Source organism: Rana temporaria, chromosome 10 (assembly GCF_905171775.1).
Source record: "Rana temporaria chromosome 10, aRanTem1.1, whole genome shotgun sequence".
Classification (NCBI taxonomy): Eukaryota; Metazoa; Chordata; class Amphibia; order Anura; family Ranidae; genus Rana; species Rana temporaria.
The window spans coordinates 73927409-73948062 of NC_053498.1; the positions used below are offsets into that span (position 1 = coordinate 73927409).

The 20654-nt window shown below is 45.6% G+C and overlaps 1 protein-coding gene across 1 annotated transcript in view; it reads left to right on the forward strand.

Annotated features, from left to right (window-relative positions):
• Window positions 1-20654, forward strand: part of DDX6 (DEAD-box helicase 6) — an 81603-nt gene that overhangs the window by 35174 nt on the left and 25775 nt on the right. Inside the window, exons 7-9 of the mRNA XM_040325468.1 lie at window positions 2097-2191; window positions 7925-8047; window positions 19292-19420. Coding sequence (XP_040181402.1) covers window positions 2097-2191; window positions 7925-8047; window positions 19292-19420 — 347 coding nt within the window. The remainder of the gene's footprint in view (window positions 1-2096; window positions 2192-7924; window positions 8048-19291; window positions 19421-20654) is intronic.

Genomic DNA, 20654 nt, shown 5'->3' on the forward strand with positions numbered 1-20654 from the left:
TCCTCGGAAGCTTCTTCCTCGCCTGCTGCGCAGAGTAGAAGCTGTAGGGATTCTATCGGTCCTGATTGGCCGCGTCGCTTCTGGTACGCGGACCAGGTGCGTCTGCTGGCAGACGCCCCCTAGCGTCTTCCCCTGGGAATTGATTTTCTGTTACAGGGTCCAATCTTCCACCCTGTTTCACAGCCACCGGCCTTAGCGGCGTGGCTGTTGAGAGCCAGGGGCTTAAGGACCGAGGCCTATTGGGCTCGGTGGTCTCTACCGTGCTGCCTGCACGGAGGTCTACCTCACGTAGGTTTTTTCCTCATACATGGAAGGCCTACTTCTCTGTGTGTGGGGAGATGAACTGGCACTCTCGTACATGCGTTGTGTACAGGATTCTGCTGTCTTTGCAGCAGGGAGTGGTTCAGGCTCTCGCCTTACGTACGGTTAGGAGCCAGATTTCTGCTCTGGCTGTTTTTTACTTGCAGCGACCCTTGGCATAGCACTCCTGGGTGCGTGCGTTGGGTCTGGCAGGTGGCCCCTCCGGTGCGCCCTCCATTACCCCCATGGGACTTGAATTTAGTCCTTTCAGTGCTTCGGGATGCTCCCTTTGAGGACATTCGGGAGGTTTTTTGTTTTATTGTCACAAAAGGTGATTTTATTTCTGGTAGCAATTACCTCGATCAGACGGGTGTCTGTCTGTTCTGGTGGCCTTGTCTTGCAAGGCTCCCTGCTTGGTCATCCGTAAGGATGAGGTGGTGCTGCGGCCGCAGCCGTTTTTCTCCCTAAGGTCGTTTCGGCTTTTCACTTGGATGTGGACATTGTTCTTCCATCCTTGTGTCCTCAGCCGAAGAACCCGAAGGAGGCCACTTTACATTCTTTGGATGTGGTTCGGGCCCTTCGAGTTTACTTGTCGGCGACAGCTCCGTTCCGGATGTCGGACTCGCTGTTCGTGTCTGTGTCCGGTCCCAGTAAGGGCCTGGCAGTTTCGTCGGCCACCATTTCCAGGTGGATCCGACGCATTGTGCTTCAGGCCTATGCCCTGAAGGGCGGGCGCCCCCCTTTCGGGTCATGGCGCATTCGACCAGGGCGATCGGGGCCTCTTGGGCTTTCCGACACCAAGCCTCTGTGTTACTGGTGTGTAAGGCTGCGACCTGGTCGTCGGTCCACGCTTTTTCAAAGTTTTATATGGTGGATGTGAGTGCATCTTCGGATGCCTCCATTGGCCACAGGGTGTTACAGGCGGCAGTTTAAGGTTGGAGTTCCTCCGTTGAGTAACTCCGGTTTTTGTTTGGGGTGTAACCTGTTTTTGCTGTGTTATTTTTCCCACCCCTCGAATTTTTTTGACACTGCTTGGGGACGTCCCTAAGGTCAATGAAGGCTGTGTCCGTCTATGAACGAAAGAGAAAAAAGGATTTTTGTACTCACCGTAAAATCCATTTCTCTGAGTTCATAGACGGACACAGCACCCACCCCTCCTTTGTTTGTACTGCTTGTTACGAACTGAGGCTCCTAGAGCAGGGTGTGGGTTATGCCTGGGGGAGCCACGCCCCCTGGGAGGAGCAGCATGAAGGAAAGTTTTTAACACCTTAAGTGCTGTAGAATTCTGCCTAAATCTCCTGGTAGGAAGAAGCATAACCCTAAGGTCAATGAAGGCTGTGTCCGTCTATGAACTCAGAGAAATGGATTTTACGGTGAGTACAAAAATCCTTTTTTTTGTCCCAAAGAGTGGGACAAAATCCCTGGTGGCCAACTACAAGATACATCTGACCTCTGATTGTACTTGTTGGCAAAACCCTTGTTGGCAAAGTCGTGTTTTGCAAAGGGGCAAATACTTTCGCTCATTAAAATGCAAATCGATATAAAACTTTTTTAAATAGTTTTTTCTGTATTTTGTTCTCACTGTTTATAAATTTTAATGGTAGATTTTTTTGACTGTCATTTCTTTGTTGGTGGGCAAATGTACAAAATCATAAGATCAAATACTTGTACTGTACATTGTTTGGTTTTAAAATCCCACATATCTGTACTGTTTCCAAGAAACTCAAGATATTTCTCCTGTAAGTCAAGATCCACTTTGTAAATGTTTGTCTAACATGATTTTCTTTCTTTTGTAGTTCATGTGGTGATAGCAACTCCAGGGAGGATTCTGGATCTCATCAAAAAAGGCGTAGCTAAAGTTGACCATATTCAGATGATAGTTTTAGATGAGGTATGGATATTAATGTATATTCTTTATAGTGGACAGCGCTGGTCTATGGCAGCAGGAACTGCTCTGGAGACCAGTGCCATTCATAAAACTGAAAGAATAATCAGCACTGCTAATCTGATCATTATCTCACAGCGCTGCTGCATGGTGATAATTAACCAGGGTGGTGTGTAACAGTAGGCACTAATACAGTCGCAGTGCTAAGTGAGCTGAGGACGTGGTTTTATATTTTGATATGCTTGAAGCTATTCTGTGTTTGCCCTCCATACCTTATTGCAGTGTTATGGGTATGGACGTCCCGGGGCCTTAGCTTGTTTTTTTTTAGGGGGGGGGGGGGAGGAGGATATCACCTATTTGTGTAAGGTGTTCCCAGTTGTATTTGGTCTATTTTAAATATAGGGGATAGGTGCACATTTGATTAACATTTGAGTTTGGTTGTCCTTGTGCACACTGCAAATTTTGCATACATTTGTGGTAAAATTATAGAACTTGTTTTTCTTCAGTTAAATCGGCTGTATACCCACCCACATATGCACTTTTTTTACACCTGCAAGGCAAAAGACATAATGAGCTAGTATGCACCGCATACTAGCTCATTATGAAATACTTGGAACGAGGAGCAGAGAACTTACCTGGTCCACGCCGAGCGAGATGTCATCTTGACTCGGCGTGTCTTTTGGGTATCGCTGCTCCAGCGCTGTGATTGGCTGGAGCAGCGATGTCGTCACTCCCGCGCATGCGCGCGGGAGACTTCAATTCGGCAAGGTTCGGCGGCTGCCGGTCCTTTAACCGAGGATCCTCCCTGCGCCGCTGCAATCAGCGGTGCATTGTGAGGGGAATATCTCCTAAACCGTAGACGTTTAGGAGATATTCTCTATACCTACAGGTAAGCCTTATTATAGGCTTACCTGTAGGTAAAAGTTTAAAAAAAGGGTATACAACCGCTTTTAAGGGCCCTTGCAGAGCACCTTTTGGGATTTAAGTATTCCAAATGTGATATTGTCTGCACTTTTTGTTTTGTATACCAATTTCATCAGTATTTTCATTTGAGAGGGCTTCTTTTAGGAGTGTGGTATTTTTGAACAGTTTTTTGGTGTTATGGCTGGGTTCACTCTAATGCGATGTTAGACATTGCATGTGATTCTCACCGCACTACTGTGCAGATCGCATGTGATCTGTATTCCACCATTGTATGGCTAAATTTACTTTGCATTCGCACCCAAATGGCGGAGGACCCTTTTATGGTCCGCACAGGAAACTGATCGCACAGGTTTACACCTATCCGATTCTTGCACCATTTGGCAATCTGCAAAGCGATCTGGGGGTGTCATTAACTTTGTATTGATATCTGCGACATGCGATGCGGGAAACCCACTCTGGAATCACTATGTGAACCGATACGAATGTTTAACTTGGACAGCTTTAAAACGGTCAGTGCTGATAAAATCTAAAAAAGCTAGATTTCAGCAGCTGGCTTTCAGGACTGATGTATAAATCCACCAAACATCAGGCAGTAAATATAATGCTGCCATTCCACAAAATTAACGTAAACTATATTGACAAAGATAAAAACCAATAGTGCAAAACTACAAAGTCCAAGTATAATACCTATGTGCTTCAGCACCATGCAGCAGTGATCTTCATGTGTAAGGCCATTACTGACAATTGGGTGGCATACCAGAGTAAAATCCTCACACGGAGGTACAGTATCTCACGAGTACACCCCTCACATTTTTGTAAAGATTTTTTTTTCATGGGACAACAGACAAAATTACACTTTGCTACAATGTAAATTAGTGTAGAGCTTGTATATAACAATGTAAATTTGCTGTTCCCCCTCAAAATAACTCTGCACACAGCCATTAATGTCTAGACTGCTGGCAACAAGTACACCCCTAAGTGAAAATGTCCAAATTGGATCAATTAGCCACTGAGTCATGTGACTCATTGGTGGTACAAGGTCTCAAATGTGAATGGGGAGGAGGTATGTTAATTTTGGTGTAATAGCTCTCACTCGCTCTCACTGGTCACTGGAAGCTCAACATGGCACCTCATGGCAAAGGACTGTGAGGATGCTCAGACCATACACTGCATCAAATTGGTCTGCATGACTGTCATCCCCAAAAAAGCCTTGTCTAAAGATGATGCACAAAGCCCACAAACAGTTTGCTGACAGGAACCATGTCCTGTGGTTGAGGCCAAGATAAACGTATTTAATTAAGATGGTCACACACGTGTGTGTGTGTGTGTGTGTGTGTGTGTGTGTGTGTGTGTTAACCAGGTGAGAAGTACAAAGACAAGTCAAGCAAGGTGGTGGGAGTGTCATGATCTGGGGCTGCATGAGTGCTGCCGGCACTGGGGAGCTACAGCTCATTGAGGGAACCAGAAATGCCAACATGTACTGTGACATACTAAAGCAGAGCATGATCCCCTCCCTTTGGAGACTGGGTCGCAGGGCAGTGTTCCAACATAGCATCCCCAAACACCTCCAAGATGACCACTGCCTTGCTAAAGAAGCTGAGGGTAAAGGTGATGGGACTGGCCAAGCATATCTCCAGACCTAAACTCTAATGAGCATCTGTGGGGCATCCTCAAACGGAAGGTGAAAGCGCGCAAGATCTCTAACATCCACCAGCTCCATGATGTCATCGTAGAGGAGTGAAAGGACTGCAGTGGCAACCTGTGAAGCTCTGAAATCCATGCCCAAGAGGTTTAAGGCAGTGCTGGAAAATGGCCACACAAAATATTGTCACTTCGGACCCAATTTGGATATTTTCACTTGGTGGTTTACCCGCTTTTGTTGCCAGCAGTATAGACATTAATGGCTGTTATTTTGGGGGGACAGCAAATTTACACTGTTATACAGACTGTACGCTCACTACTTTACACTGTAGCAAAGTGTAATTTCTTTAATGTTGACACATGAAAAGGTTTAATAAAAGATTTACAAAAATGTGAGGGGAGAATGTAATTTTGTGAGATATTGTATGTTGCACGTGTTAGTCTGGGCCTGCACCAGGGTACTTCTTTCTTGAGCAGTGCATCTGATTTCTTCTGTGAGGAGGTTTTTTGTAGTTTAAGATTCAGTTTTATGATGTGATTAGTGTTGCCAGGCTGACTTTTTTTTTTTTCTTAAAGCAAATGCACATCGCTGTTCATTGGCAGTGGCTGTGACTTGTAAAAGCAGCCACAATGCTGAGTGAGCAGTCACTATAATGAAGTCTGCACAGTCTTGTTCAATCACAATGGTAAAAGATCACTCGGATCTGCAGCCCTCTGTATTCTGCCAGCAGCTGCTTTTACACACTGAGCACCAGTATATACTTTACGCACGGCTCTTGAATTACTTATACCATTATCAATGAACAAGCGACAGTGCTGATTGCTCATAAGTGACAGGTCAAACAGCTTGGAGGGTGGGGGTTTTTGTGCTGGCTGTTGCTCCCCCACAGTAACTTCCATAATTTGCGCCTCAAATTGGGGTTGAGCTACAGCCAGCATATGAAGGGGAAAAATGAGGATTCCAATCGGAGCAGGTTCAATTGCTAAATGCGCTTGGTCCCCTGGGGAACTTTATGTGTTCTAGTGCAGTTGAACACAATTGAACTTCCCCAGCCCTCTTCCAAGTCTTGCCTACCTGTGCCTGTTTCACCAGCCCCTTTTTGCTGTGTGGTTTGCTCTGCACAGCCTCTTCAGAGTTCTCCCAGTCTGGCTCTACTGTACTATCCTCTAGTCTTCTTTTATGGAAAGGCTGTATGCCAGCACAAATGTTTTACAGCCTTCCCATAGAAATGGAGATTACAGCTCACCTGCACGGAATTGTAGCAGTGCCTAGCTGAAAGTATTTTAAAGGCTGTTTTTGCTAAGCTCTTGGCAGAATGGGGACAGCCTAGTATAACCGGTGGAAGGATTTCTTGGGAGGGTTTAGGGAGTACAGTATCAAAATTCTGAACCAACACTGCATGCATTAGTTCTCTCTGCAAATGGTTAAAGGGGTTGTAAAGGTACAATTTTTTATTTTTCTCCTAAATGGCTTCCTTTACTTTAGTACAGTATTCTGTAGGCTTCAGAAAATGTTTTTTGGGTCCTTTTTTTTTCCATCCCCAAGTCTGTAATGTGCATAAAATTTGATTCACTGTAAATGTAGTTTTATAAGTCTCCCTGGCACTGCACTATGCAAAGAGACCCACACTCTCTTTATGGTAAAGTTACTGAATTAGATTTTGCAGCAATGTTCTTGTGACAGTGAAAATTGTCACTGTTTAACCTCCCTGGCGGTCTTCCCGAGACTGACTCGGGGTTAGATTTTCCTGCTACTATCGGTAACCCCGAGTCAGTCTCGGCTCGCCTCGCTGAATCCACAGGCACTTTTTACTTACCTTGTCCCTGGATCCAGCGATGCCACCGCGCTGTGTGAGCGAGCGGGACCTCGCTCGATTCACATAGTGCCTCCGTGTGACGCCGATCTCCGTTCCCTGCGACGTTACGACGCACGGGGACGGAGAACGGCGCCAAATTCAAAAACGTAAACAAACACATTACATACAGTATACTGTAATCTTATAGATTACAGTACTGTATGTAAAAAAAACACACCCCCCCTGTCCCTAGTGGTCTGCCCAGTGTCCTGCATGTCATTTTATATAATAAAAAACTTTTTTTCTCCCTGCAAACTGTAGATTGTCCATAGCAACCAAAAGTGTCCCTTTATGTCAAAAATAGTTTTAGATCCGCTAAAAAACAGCGATAATAAATTATAATCACTTGCAGAATTGTGCGATAGCGATTTGTGGGGAAATTCGTCATAAAAAAAAAAATGACGGCAACAATTCTGCAACTGAGCAAATTTCAGTGATTTTAATTTGATTACATTATTGGATAATTTTTATTATAATTATATTATTATTTGTTATAATTATTTATTATATTATAATTTATAATTTTGTTTTTAAAAAAATGTAATACACGGGATGCCTATTAGAATCTTGTTTGGTCAGATTTAAGTGAGTTATTTCTAAAAAATTACAGACCTACAATATAAAACGCCAAATTTCCTTGCAAATAATGGTACCGCTTTCAGCATGTTTTTTCTGAAAGAATCATACCGCCAGGGAGGTTAATGCCCCTTGCATATGGCAGTCTAGGAACAGTAAATCCTTCCAAGCACTTTAATGCACCAGGAATGATGGGTACAGCCTCCAGCCCTGCTGCAGGCAGCCTTTCAAATCTGGCACGCTGTGGCTGAACACTGTACTGTGTGGTATTTGTTTTTTAGCCCTGGTTCACACTGAGCTATGGGAATGAAGCCGTGTGAAAGTTCAGCTGAACTCGCACAATCTCACTTCCATATGTCGGGCCCTGATTTTTGGAATGCGATTTCAGGCATCTGTGCAGGTTTCTGCACAGATAATGTAAATTGCAGCCCAAAATCACAAAATCTAGTACAGAAACTACAAAAATGCAGTGCTACAGATTCGGCGTTGCACTGATTAAGAGTGCAATTGCCGCTTATTTGACATGTCAAAATCGCTCCAGTGTGACCCAGGGCTGCTAGGTGCAGCCAGCAGAGCTGGACACGGCATCTAGATGGCCTTGTATATAAAGGGCCTTAATATGTGTAGCTTTGCAAGAAAATAATTCTGAACAAAAAACAATGTCTTCAAAACGTTTTTGTTATTTTGATTTAAACATTTTTGTTTTACGGTTACAAATTAAAGCAATCTCTTTTTCTCCCAGGCTGATAAACTGCTTTCTCAAGATTTTGTACAGATAATGGAGGATATTATTTCTACGCTACCTAAAAACAGACAGATTCTTCTTTATTCAGCCACTTTTCCTCTCAGTGTACAGAAATTCATGGTAAGCTGCTTGATTTTACTTCTGCTGTACCAGTGTTAAGTTGTACAATTTTCTTCAATTTTCCTTATTTCGATTTACCCAAACCATATGAGGTCAAACCTAAATACTTTCAATGTGTATACAATCAGGCAGGCCCTCAGACTATATATTTGAAGGCAAATCTAAAGAAAGTTGAATAGTGTATGGCCAGCCTTTTGATTTTGTCTACTTTAATGATCCAATGATTGAATTGCATGTGAACATGGGGGGGGGGGGTAGTGTGAGGTGATAACTGTTTGAATAGCCTCCCAAGTGCATTAGAGAATTTTGAGTTTCCTGATTTTATATTGCTTTGTCATAAGCAATCATCTTGTGGTTGTAAAGGCAGAAGTTTTTTATGCATTAAGATAAAAAGCCTTCTGTGTAGCAGACCCCTACTACTTACCTGAGCTTCCTCTCTAGCGAGGTCCACGAGTTTCTTGGCTGTCTACGACTCTCCTCATTGGCTGAGAGCAGCAGTGCCATTGGCTCCCACGGCTGTCACAGAATGGGAGGGCTCAGGTGCCTCCCATAGCAATCTGCTTGCTGTGGGGGCATGTGACAGGAGGGAGGGGCCAGGAGCACAGAAGAGGGACCCTGAGAAAAGGGGATCCAGGCTGCCCTGTGTCCAATCCCCTCTTTGCAACACACAGGATTTGGTTACAGGCAGTCCCTGAGTTGCGAATGACTCCTACTTGCGAACGACCTCATATGCCAGCCACTTTGTTCCACGCTGGTCCTAGATGCCTCCAGGCACACTGCAGTACTGCATGGCCAGAAAAGCCCCAGATAACATGACAAGCACCTGGAACATTCCACATCCATTGCCAGACTGAAGTTATACTTATGAATGCAGTGTTCTGCCCAGAAGCTACACTTACAAATGCAGTGTTGCAACTTACGATCAACTCCGACTTACGAACAAACCTACAGTCCTTATTGTGTTGGTAACTCGGAGTCTGCCTGTATTGCATAGCTTAGGAGTTTGGATTTTCGTTATGGTCGATGGACTTTGCCCTGATCTTTTTGCATTCACTGGGGGTTGTTGACTCTAGAACTGCAAACCTTATTCTGTGTAAGATTGTGTACTTGGACAATGGTGGAATTTTTTTCTGTGGGCTGCTTATGCTGTTGGAGGAATTTGTTTGCTCCATGTGGCGTTTTTTCCTGCATTGGGTTCACCTCCCCAACTTCACAACAAACTACCCCCGACTCCTCTCCTGCAGTAAGTTATGCCTCTTTCTCAAATACAGGCTTGAAATACTGCATTGGGTTTTTGCAGGAAGCCTGAAAGCTGCTCCCCTACCAGCATTGAGTATACAATGCCAGAGGAAGCAGGTCTGCATAGTACTATGGGTGAAGTGCCACTGCCACCATTTTAAGCTCCAACCACCATTCACCTTCTTCCATGGAGGGATGACTGTTCCTCCCTTCCGCTGTTTTCAACAGGTCTGTTGGAGGTGCAGGTACATGGGTGCTGCGGCCACCATCTTCTGCTCTTCCTGTGCTGTCCTCTGGGTTTTAACGGGGTAGTTGGTGTGATGGAAGGAAGAAGACATCCGTGTGAATGGACGTGACAAGAAAAATTGTGTCCGCATGCAAGTGCAGATATTATGCCAAAATTGAGTTAAATACACATGTCTAGTAGATGTCCACACAAAATTAACTTTAAACCCAACCATCGCAACTAAAATACATATAGAAACAACATGTTAAATAATTTAAAATATTATTTACAAACCTAGAATTGTTGCCATAAATTATAAAATCCACAGAATAGAGATAAGGACAACATGCATGGCATTGAAATGACCCATTAACACATTAAAATATACATATTGCACTGATAACCGATGTGCAAAGAGCAATTCGGTCCCACTTCTCAAGAAGGCATCTCAATGAGGATAACACAGATAAACGTATAAATGAAATGAATGAGATGGGACAAATCATCGCATCAAATACTACGTGGGAGCCTAGACGTATTGCTAGGAGAAGTTCCTATTGGACCCATACGACCCTATTATCGTCTCTGATGATTGCAGTGTGTGTGTGTGTGTGTGTGTGTGTGTGTCGCTCTGACAACATGGATGTTTGTATGAAAATTATATTTGTATGCATCAACAAAATCGTGCATGCAAATCAATAAACAAAAATAAAAAATGAATGAAACTGGAGAGGTTCCCTCAGAAAAATAAATAAAATTGATGGGAAATAAAAAAAGATAGAGGTATGTCAACTTACTCGAAAAACCTGTGTGTGTTTATATATTCTAAGGCGGTCAAGTAGATGGGGAAACACTGTGCAGACAGGAAGAGAGGGGGCTAATCGTAATAATGGGATACATCCCATTCAAAATTCAACCCCACTGGTATTATCGTATGTAATGTAAATATCCAGTATAACTCGCGCCCGCACAGTATCCTGAATCTGTCACCCCCTCTAACTGGTATTGATCTTCTCAATCCCCTGAAGAGACATCCTTAGTGTACCAAGTTCCAATGCCTTGCAACATTCGCTTTTTTTTTGGTTTTGGGGGTGCGCCCCACATATTGAATGTGGCATGAGTCGCAGTTAATGACCTAAACTACAAGCTTGGTATTATAATTAATAATTGCTGAATGTCGAAACTTATCAGTAGAACTGGAATGTATAAGTTGGCCTGTCTTGATGTGTTAACAATGGTTGCACCCTCTAATACCACATTTATAGTTGTCTTTTGACATTCAACCAATGGGAACTTGGGGGCTTACTCTGGAAGAGGCTAGGTGAAAGGTGACTCTTCGGGACACCGATTTGACACCCTTGCATAGAATTTTTTGGTAAGTTGGATCATTCAATAAAATGTAATATTTGGTAAGTGTCTTATCTGATTGTACTCCAAACTACACAGGGTTAAAAACACTGGGACATTGAAAGACGTGGTGGAGCCATGGTCACGCCTCCTAACCCAGTCACTCAGCAATTTGTTCCTAGGGGTGGCACTGGCAGCTGTTAAGGCTCTGTTCACAATTTTGTCCGGATAGCCCCTGTCCCTGAATCTTTGGGCCATATGGTCAGCTTCAATTTCAAAATTCTCCGGGTTGCTGCATAACCGTCTAAGCCTAAGGAACTGTCCATAAGGTATCCTGTGGACAGTGTGGCTCGTGTGACCAGAGTCGGCTCTTAAAAAAGGATTACCCGCTGTTTTCTATGGAGGCTGGTAACTTTCATGCCCAGGAAATCTATTGTGAGAGCCTGGAGGTCTCTGTGAATTGAAGGTTCAAGATATTGCAGTTGAAATATGTGAGCCAGTCATCTAAATTGGTCTCGCCATCAGACATAAAAAAGCAAATAGTCTTATGTAGCGACAGAAAAGGGCTGTATCTATGCGGCGGGGGCTATTGTGTCCAAAAATGCGGGACCTCTCCCACCAACCCATGTGTAGGTTGGCAAGTGAGGGTGAAAACTTTGCTCCCACCGAGGCCCTGCATTTCTGGAGATGGTTGCCCCCGTCAAACATAAAGTGGCAGGAGGACTATAGATGGATCACTTGTGATGTCACTAGTTTTATACTCCAGTATCCCTCACCCTTGAGGGGTACAGGCTGTGTCCATATTCCTTAGAGAGTCTGGACATTTTTCATTGGACCTCCAAGAGTTTGTTTTACAATCGCTTGATTATTTACTAACTGGCAACTTTTTTATGTTTGGGGGCGATTATCTCCAGAAATGTGGGGCCTCTATGGGAGCCAAGTTTTCGCCAACCTATACATGGGTTGGTGGGAGAGGTCCCGCATTTTTGGACATGATGGCCCCCGCCGCCTAGATACCGCCTTTTTCTGTCGCTACATAGACTATTTGCTTTTTGTTACATCTGATGGTGAGACCAATCTAGATGACTAGGGACAAATTGCTGAGTGACTGGGTTAGGAGGCGTGATCAAGGCTCCACCATGTCTTTTAATGTCCCAGTGTTTTCAACCCTGTGTAGTTTGGAGTACAATCAGATAAGACACTGTTACCAAATACTTGCCTTTTTTATTGAATGATCCAACTTGCCAAGAAATTCTATCCAAGGGTGTCAAATCGGTGTTCCGACGAGTGCCCACTCTGGGGAGTCGCCTTTCACCTAACCTCTTCCAGAGTAAGCCCCCAAGTTCCCATTGGTTGAATTTCAAAGTCGCCTATAAATATGGTATTAGAGGGTGCAACTATTGCCAACACACCAAGACAGGTAAACTTGTACATTCCAGTTCTACTGATAAAAGTTTTGACATTCAGCAATTGTAATACTAAGTTTGTAGTTTGTCATTAACTGCGACTCGTGCCACTTTCAATATGTGGGGCGCACCATCCGCAGATTAAGAGACCGATTTGTATTTCTCTTCTGTTCATGGACGGACACAGCAGCATTGACCTTGGGGTTATATACCTTCCTTTCAGGAGAGACTAGGCAGAAAAAAACAGCACTTTAAGTGTTAAAAACACTTCTCTCAGTACAGCACCTCCCAGGGGGCGTGTCCCCCGGGTACATCACTCTCTGGAACATCCAGCCTCAGTTTTTTTTTTTTTCTGCCTAGCGTTAGGAGAAGACCTGGCTTTTCTGGAGCCCATGTGCTCTGGAGATTTTTTGCATTTTTCCACCTTCGTTTGATTATTTTTTTTCCTGCATTTTTGGATCCTGGGATCTACTATGAACTGCCGACTGGGTGACAGGCTGGATCTTGATCCTTGTAGTCCCCCCATGTTCGGCCATCGAGCGTGTGCCGGCCTTTAGCTAGGCCGTCCACGACATGCCCTGTTGCTCCAGGGGCGGCCGGTGAGCTATATGGCCTCTAGTGTCTGGAATAACGACGCAAAAGCCGCAGCATTCTTCCTGAGGGACGGCACAGCATGGACAGCGCTATCAGCTCTGCACAGTAGTACAGCCTGTTTTTGGGTGGGGGTCCCCTGCTCTCTGTGACAACCGGGAGGGTGGCCTGTGGGTCCCGTTTTCTATAGTACTAAGGCGGCATGTATAGGTGGGTCTGTATGCAGTCTGAACCAGAGGCTTCTACCCCAACCATGCCAGAGTTAACCCTTAGTGCCCCTGTTCCTGCGACCTCGGATGCTATGGCAGCAGTCCTTGAGGTGTTTGTTGCCAAGATCGAAGCGGCAAATGACCGGAAGGGGGGTAAAAAGCCCCCCCTCCCTGCGCCTGCTTCTGGAGATGTCTCTGACACGGAATCGGGCCCTGCTACTGCATCTGTCCCTGGTTCTGTCATGTCGGATAATGCAGACTTGGCCCACACGGACAGTGAGGATGACTCTGCTTCAGGGTCAAAGCATGAGGAGGAATTTGTTGGAGCTCTTATCACTGCGGTGCCTGACACTCAAACTTGAGGATTTAGCGGAGGCATTAGACATGCCGGTCCCTTTTGGGTTCCGCAAGCCACCCCTCACCGCAAAAGTTTCCTTGTGTTCCATATCGGAACAAACTGTTATACAAGGAATGGGTACGGCCGAGAGTTTTTGCATTGCTAAAATACTTTGCGGTCCGTTACCCACTTTTTTAGGAAATCCTCCTCAAAAGGGTATCTCCTCTGTCAGTGGACCCTCCGGTGTCCAGGCTGAACAAGGCCACCACGTTGCCTGTGGAAGGGGCTCCCGCATTTAAGGACCCAGCAGATAGGAGAACTGAGGCTGTGGCCCGCTCCATATTCACAGTGGTGAGGTCGGCGGTGAGACCGGTTTTGGCTGGGGCTCTGGTGTCGCTGACACTTACCGAACGGGCTAAGTCCCTGGTGCAGGAGCTGGAGGCCCAGAATGCTTCTGAGACCTGCGTGGACCTGGCCGACCAGTTGGTGCAAGGCCTAAAATTTGTCTGAGTCGGCCCTGGATATGCTTTCCAGGGCCTCCGCGGTGGTACTACGCCGCCTTGTGTGGCTAAAGTGTTGGGTCTGTGGACCAGTCCTCTAAGAAGGCCCTGGTGGACTTGCCCTTTAAGGGTGAACGGCTTTTTGGGGCGTCCCTGGATGACATCAAAGGATGCCATAGGCGGTAAGAGCACTCTGCTCCCGCAATCTGGGAAGGGTAATGAGCCTCGCTGTAAGCAAGTGCCCTCATTTACTACCCCCAAGCGTTTTTTTTTTGTGCGGCAGGAAAACATTTCCAGGGTGCTAAGGCGTCCACTGAAGGGCAAAAGCGCCCCTGGTGCCGCAAGCCCAACAAGCCTGCGGACAAGCCTGCCTCCGCATAAAGGTCTGCCCCGCCCACATCTCGGGTGGGGGGCCGGCTTTGCGAAATCGCGGCTCGGTGGAGGTCTCTTTTCTTCAGTTGGGTTTGCGAAGTAGTTTGTTCGGGGTACAAGACAGTTTCTCTCATGTCCACCAAACAGATTTTTTTTTTCCTCCCGGATCGCCTGAAGGATCTGTCAGGGGCTGTCCAGGATCTGCTGGTCAGGGGAGTGATTGTGCCGGTTTCCTCAACGGAACGGTTTCAGGGGTTTTACTCCAATCTGTAGTCCCCAAGAAGGATGGGGTCTGTCCAATCCTGGACCTCAAGGCCCTCAATTGCTTTGTCAAAGTTCAGAAATTCAGGATGGAGTCGATTCGCTCAGTAATGGCAGCGCTCCATCAGGGGGATTTCCTAGCATCCTTGGATATAAGGACGCGTACCTGCATATCCCAATATGCGCAAAACACCAGAGGTTTCTGCGCTTTGCGGTCGGGGAGGACCACTTTCAGTTTGTGGCCCTCCCGTTCGGCCTGGCCTCAGCACCGCGTGTTTTTCACCAAGGTGCTCGCCCCGATTCTGGCCCTGCTGCGGCAGCGCGGGATCGCTATTGTGGGACACCTGGACGGCCTTCTTCTGAGAGCTTCCTCAAGCTCAGTTAGAAGAGGACGTGTCTATCACCTGTCAGACCCTCCGAGAAATAGGTTGGCTGCGGAATATCCAGAAGTCGGTACTGGTACCGCCTCAGCGGCTGGAATATCTGGGGTTGGTCCTGGATTCCTCAGAGGCGAGAGTTTTTCTCCCAACGGAAAAACTGCAGACTCTGCAATGCAGCGGTTGGCGACCCAGAAATGGGCATCGCTTCGCTTTTGTATGAGTGCTGGGTCTGATGGTGGCCTCTTTCGAGGCAGTTCCGTATGCCCAATTCCACACGAGTTTTGCAGAAAGATTCTGTCACGTTGGAACAAATTTCCTTTGTCTCTGGATTACCAGATTCGGGTGAGTCGACTGGTCAAGTCCTTCCTAGTGTGGTGGCTGACATCTCTGGTACTTCGGACCGGGAAATCGTTTCTGCCGTGTCATTGGATAGTGATCACGATGGATGCCAGCCTCTCCGGCTGGGGGGGTGTCTGGGGTGTCCAGTCAGCCCAGGGGCGCTGGACTCGGAAGTCCCGCCTTCCAATCAATGTACTGGAGCTCCGAGCGATCGAGTTCTCTCCATGTGTGCTCTGGGTCTGCATGCCTGACCGGTCAGAATCTAGTCCGACAACGCCACGGCCGTGGCATACGTTCAATCATCGGGGACACACAAAGCTCGGCTGCAGCGCACATCCTCTGGTGGGCCGAAATTTAGGTTCCGGCTCTGTCGGCGGTGTACATTCCGGGGGTGCCAAGCTGGCAAGCCGATTACCTAAGTTGCCAAAAGCTAAACCAAGGAGAATGGTCGCTAAACCCGGAGGTGTTTCAGAGTCTGTGCCAAAAATGGGGCACTCCAGACATGGACCTTCTAGCGTCCCATCTCAATCGTAAGGTGTCACGATTCGTGACCAGGTCAAGGGACCCGTGGGCAGATGCGTCAGACGCATTGGTGGCGCCTTGGTCACTATCGCCTAATATATGCCTCCCCTGCAGCTTCTTCCTCGCCTGCTGCGCAGGGTGGAAGCTGAGGGGATACCAACAATCCTGATCGCTCTGGATTGGCCGCGCCGTCCCTGGTACGCGGACCTTGTGCGTCTGGTGGCAGACGTCCCCTGGTGTCTACCCCTGAGAGAAGACCTGTCACAAGGTCCTATCTTTCACCCTGCTTTACAGTCGCTGGCTTGAACGGCGTGGCTGTTGAGAGCCAGGTGTTGAAGGACCGAGGTCTATCGGGCTTGGTGATCTCTACCGTGATGTCCCGGATTCTGCTGTTTTTACAGCGTGGAGTGGATCAGGCTCTTGCCTTAAGTACGGTTAAGAGTCAGATCTCGGCTCTAGCTGTCTACTTTCAGCGACCCTTGGCGGCGCACTCCTTGGTGCGTATGTTTGTGTAGGGGGTCCGGCATGTGGCCCCTCATGTGCGTCCTCCACTGCCTCCATGGGACTTGAATTTAGTTCTTTCGGTGCTTTAAGAAGCCCCTTTTGAGGACATTCGGAAGATTCCTTTGTTGACTCTGTCCCAGAAGGTGGTTTTTCTGGTGGCAATTACTTCAGTCAGGCGGGTATCTGAACTCGTGGCCTTGTCTTGCAAGGCTCCTTACACGAACACGAAGAGAGTCCTTAATGTAGAGGCTAGAATGAAAATGGTGAGACTCCTGCGCTATCTGTGCTAAACACTAGGGGGCACTGCTGCAATCACCTGTTAGTCTGCCTTAGAGAAAAAATGTGAATGGGTGATGGTGAAGCGCTGTGAAGTAATTAACTGTAACAAGAACGCGGACAAGACCCCAAAATTGGGTAAGCAGACCATTGTGTGAAGAAAATTAAATAGATGCGGTGAATATTGCAAAACAAGTAATATACTGTGTAATAGGTGTAGCAAACTGTATAGTGAACTCTACAGTAATGAACGTAGATACAAAAATGTGAAACATATTGAATGGATCACAGATGCTAAAAATATCTAGACTGTTCAATCCAAACACACAAACAAATAATGACATAAAATAGCACATCAAACGTGTAGATAAAGTCTATAAGAGTAGTGATGCCAGAAAAATAACCCAAAAATCCAGTGTGCAATGCTAGACAGACTTCAGTGCGGACACCTCGTGGTACTAAATGCTCACCTCAGAGCTATAGCACGGATAGCTCACAGTACCAAGGGTGTATCTTCAAAGGTGCAGCCGCACTGGTTTAGGCTGAGAGGAAGGCTCATCGAGTGTTCAAAAAAAAAAAAGCATGTAAAAAATATATAAAGAAAATGGCATAATCCTGTGAGAAAACTAGAAATGGGGTTTATGTATCACATATGCATGCACTCACATGGAGGCTGTGGATAGTGGACCTATCTCCACGAACACAGAGTTCGTATCCTGATTTTGAGTATGTTGGAAGGTCACTGGATAGTATGGAAACGCTCACTTCCTCCAAATCTTCCACCTCCTGACTTGACCCGTAGTGTCAGTGAATGCTCAGAGGGTATAAGGTGGAAGCAAAAAGAGGGCCCATAGTGTAGTACCGTATGGAATTTATTGAGAATGCGGTAGCATAAAGTAGAAACTCGCATTTAAAATCTGAACAGCAGTCAAATGGCCTACGAGCTCGTCTCACAGCCGTCGTTCTGTGTCGGCTCTGGTGTTCCTATTCCCGACGCGTATTCGTCACATCACGTGACTTCATCAGGGGATAACGCTGGGTAGAAACAGTGAGCTTAAATAGGCCGCGAAAGACGTCTGTGATGCTGGGCGTCCGGTGGCCATTTTGTTGTAGACCCACTGAAATGCTATGCATAATACCAGCATTACAATGGACGCCATGTTCCCTGGGTCATTGGAAAACAGACCAGGGTCGCAAAAAGCACCCTAGAAACACCGGCTTGGGCTACAAAAAGGCACATCCGGAACCCAGCAGATACAGCACGCCTAAGGGGGAGTGAAGTGGGCATAAAATAGGGACATTATGCAACTAACACGTAGAGAGATGTAAGTGGGCGATGCAATCAGCTAAGTGTCGAAGGCTAGGTGGCTGCCCACCTTAGACAGACACCGGCCCTCTATAGATGGAAGGGGCTTCCCCCACGTTAAGAAAGTGACATATAAACATGGACTGGAGACACCAAAACACCAGAGGGGTGTATGAGGTATCTAACAATATAAAAAAGGATAAAAAAATAGCATAAAAATTAAAATGTTCGACAAACTATTGGCATGGCTTAAAATGTTTTTAAAAATATATCATTTATGTATAAACAGATTAAAATGGTTAAGGAGCTCCAGAGCGGACATGTCTGACGTTTACATGTATAGACAAATAATAGTAGAGGATAAAAATATATGGATAAATACAGGGATGGGGACTGAATGAAGAGCCCTTTAGCTAGAGGGACACAGTGGTTATACAAGCTAAACTCTTAGAAGTCACTGAGGAAACCATTCAGATCAAAGTCTGTTTAGACCTTTTGGTACAAAAGTACCCATACAAAAAATATATTTAGATTCTAACTGGCTCAGAGCCCTCACTTTGTGTCCACCTCTCCATGGCCTAACATAAGGTGTAATACCCCAAAATTTCAAATGTGAGGTCTCTGTTATGGACTGTGTCAAAGTGTCGAGATACACTATGTTTATCGAACCCATTTTGGATATTCACCACATGTTCTTTAATCCGCACCCTGAGAGGCCTTTTGGTCCGGCCAATATATTGTAGGCGGCAACTACACTCAAGAGCATACACAGCACCTTCAGTATTGCAACCAATGAATTCTTTGATTTTGTATTCTGTGCCGTTACTGTTGGATTTAAAGGTCACCTTCTTTTCATTGGGTTTTTTGGTGCGGACACATCTTTTACATGGATAAAATCCTTTCCCTGTATCTGAACTGGTGGCCTTGTCTTGCAAGGCTTCTTACACGAAGAGAGTCCTTAATGTAGAGGCTAGAATCTCCTAGATGTAAGGAAGCTCCTAAAAAGCACAGGAGTCAACGCCTGGATGTGGGTGAAAATGCCTTAGACAGGAATCTGCACCCCCTCCCCTCTGAAAGGTGCCAAATGTGTCGCCAGAGAGGGGGAGGGTTCCGAAAAGCGGAAGTTTTGATTTTTGGGTGGAACTCCGCTTTAAGGCAAAACAAGCTAATGCAGCCATCTTTTAGGTAAGTGGTTTGGCTGTCTCTAGAGCTGTCAATTCGCTTTTATGGGGGAAAGTAATTTTCAGCAAAATGCAGACTTTTACTTGTACGGAAAAATAAAATTGTTCTGATGTGGCGGCTGAAAATGCTTAAAATTCTATCACTTCAATAAAGACTGTTCTGATGAGCCACATACGCACTAGCATTCATTTGTTATAAGTTCACAAGTTGTGATTATTTTTATTTATTTCTTCCAATGTGTATCTAGTCCTCCCACTTGCAAAAACCATATGAGATCAACCTGATGGAAGAGCTTACGTTGAAGGGAGTTACGCAGTACTATGCCTATGTTACAGAAAGGCAAAAGGTTCACTGCCTTAACACACTTTTTTCAAGGGTAAGTGTCACCATTGTGTGTTTTTACATTGTCATGTTTTTTCTACCTTTTTAGTAGCTATTTGCTTGACCGTTTTTAAAGAGTTTATTGCAGACTGGTTTGTATTGGGTGTAAAATATGAAGTATAGCTAAGCCACACTTTTATCTCAGGTAGGGATAACCATTTAAGAACCAGAAGATTTTGCCTACTAAATAACCAGGCCTTTTTTTGTAATGCGGAACTGCGCTTGACAATTGTGCAGTGTTGCGACGCTGTACCCAAATTAATGTCCTTTCTCTTTCTCAATAGAGCTTTCTTTTGGTGGCAATTGATCACACCTGTGGTTTTTATTTTCTGCGCTAGAAACTTTCTGCTATGTCCAATAAACACATTTCTTCAATTTAGGCCAATATGTATTCTGATACATATATTTGATAAATTTATAGTATATTGATTGGGTTGCGCAAAAGTTTTCGTGTCCACAAACTGATAGATTTATGGACCACTTTTTTTTTTTTTTTTTTCCCTAGTGATTTTTAGCAGGATTGCCGTGGACAGATCAGACACCTGACTTTTTTTGGAACCAGTGACTTTACTACAGCAACAGTGCATATTTAGCACTGATTACTGTAATGATGACACTGGCAGCTAAGGGATTAACGCCAGGGGGGATCAAAGGGTTGTGTCCCTGAGAGGTGCTTGCTTACACTGTGGGGATAGTTTTTCTGGAGGGACATAGATCCATGTTCCTGATTAGCAGGAATAGAAAATCCTTGTCCTCTTCTGTCACAATGGTAATCTGCCTTCTATGTGGAACGATTGGTGTGGCCATTCAGGGCCTGCCCCTCAGAAGCTAGTGCACGAAGCGACATACAGGCACATTGATTCCTGGATCCTGGGCTGAGAGATGGTCATACACCACGTTACAGGTTTTTGCTGTGTGCAACTTTTAGGCATTCCTTTCTCTGCTAAATGTTTTATGCTGCTGGGACAATTAGTAGTTCAACAATTGCTCGAACTACCAAGTCTTAATGCAGCCATTTTTGTTCAGGCTACAGGACTCCAGTTCCTCAACTTTCACTTGCGTTGGATCTCTATGCTCCTGCCCTAAATGAGGCAGGCATAGAAGGGCATGAGGATAAAGAAGATTGTGTTCTCATTGCACCTTTACATTTAAGGGGGAGCTTAAAGTGTTACTAAACCCAGGACCTTGCATTCACTATATCTGGTCCCCCACAGTACACAACCTGGAAA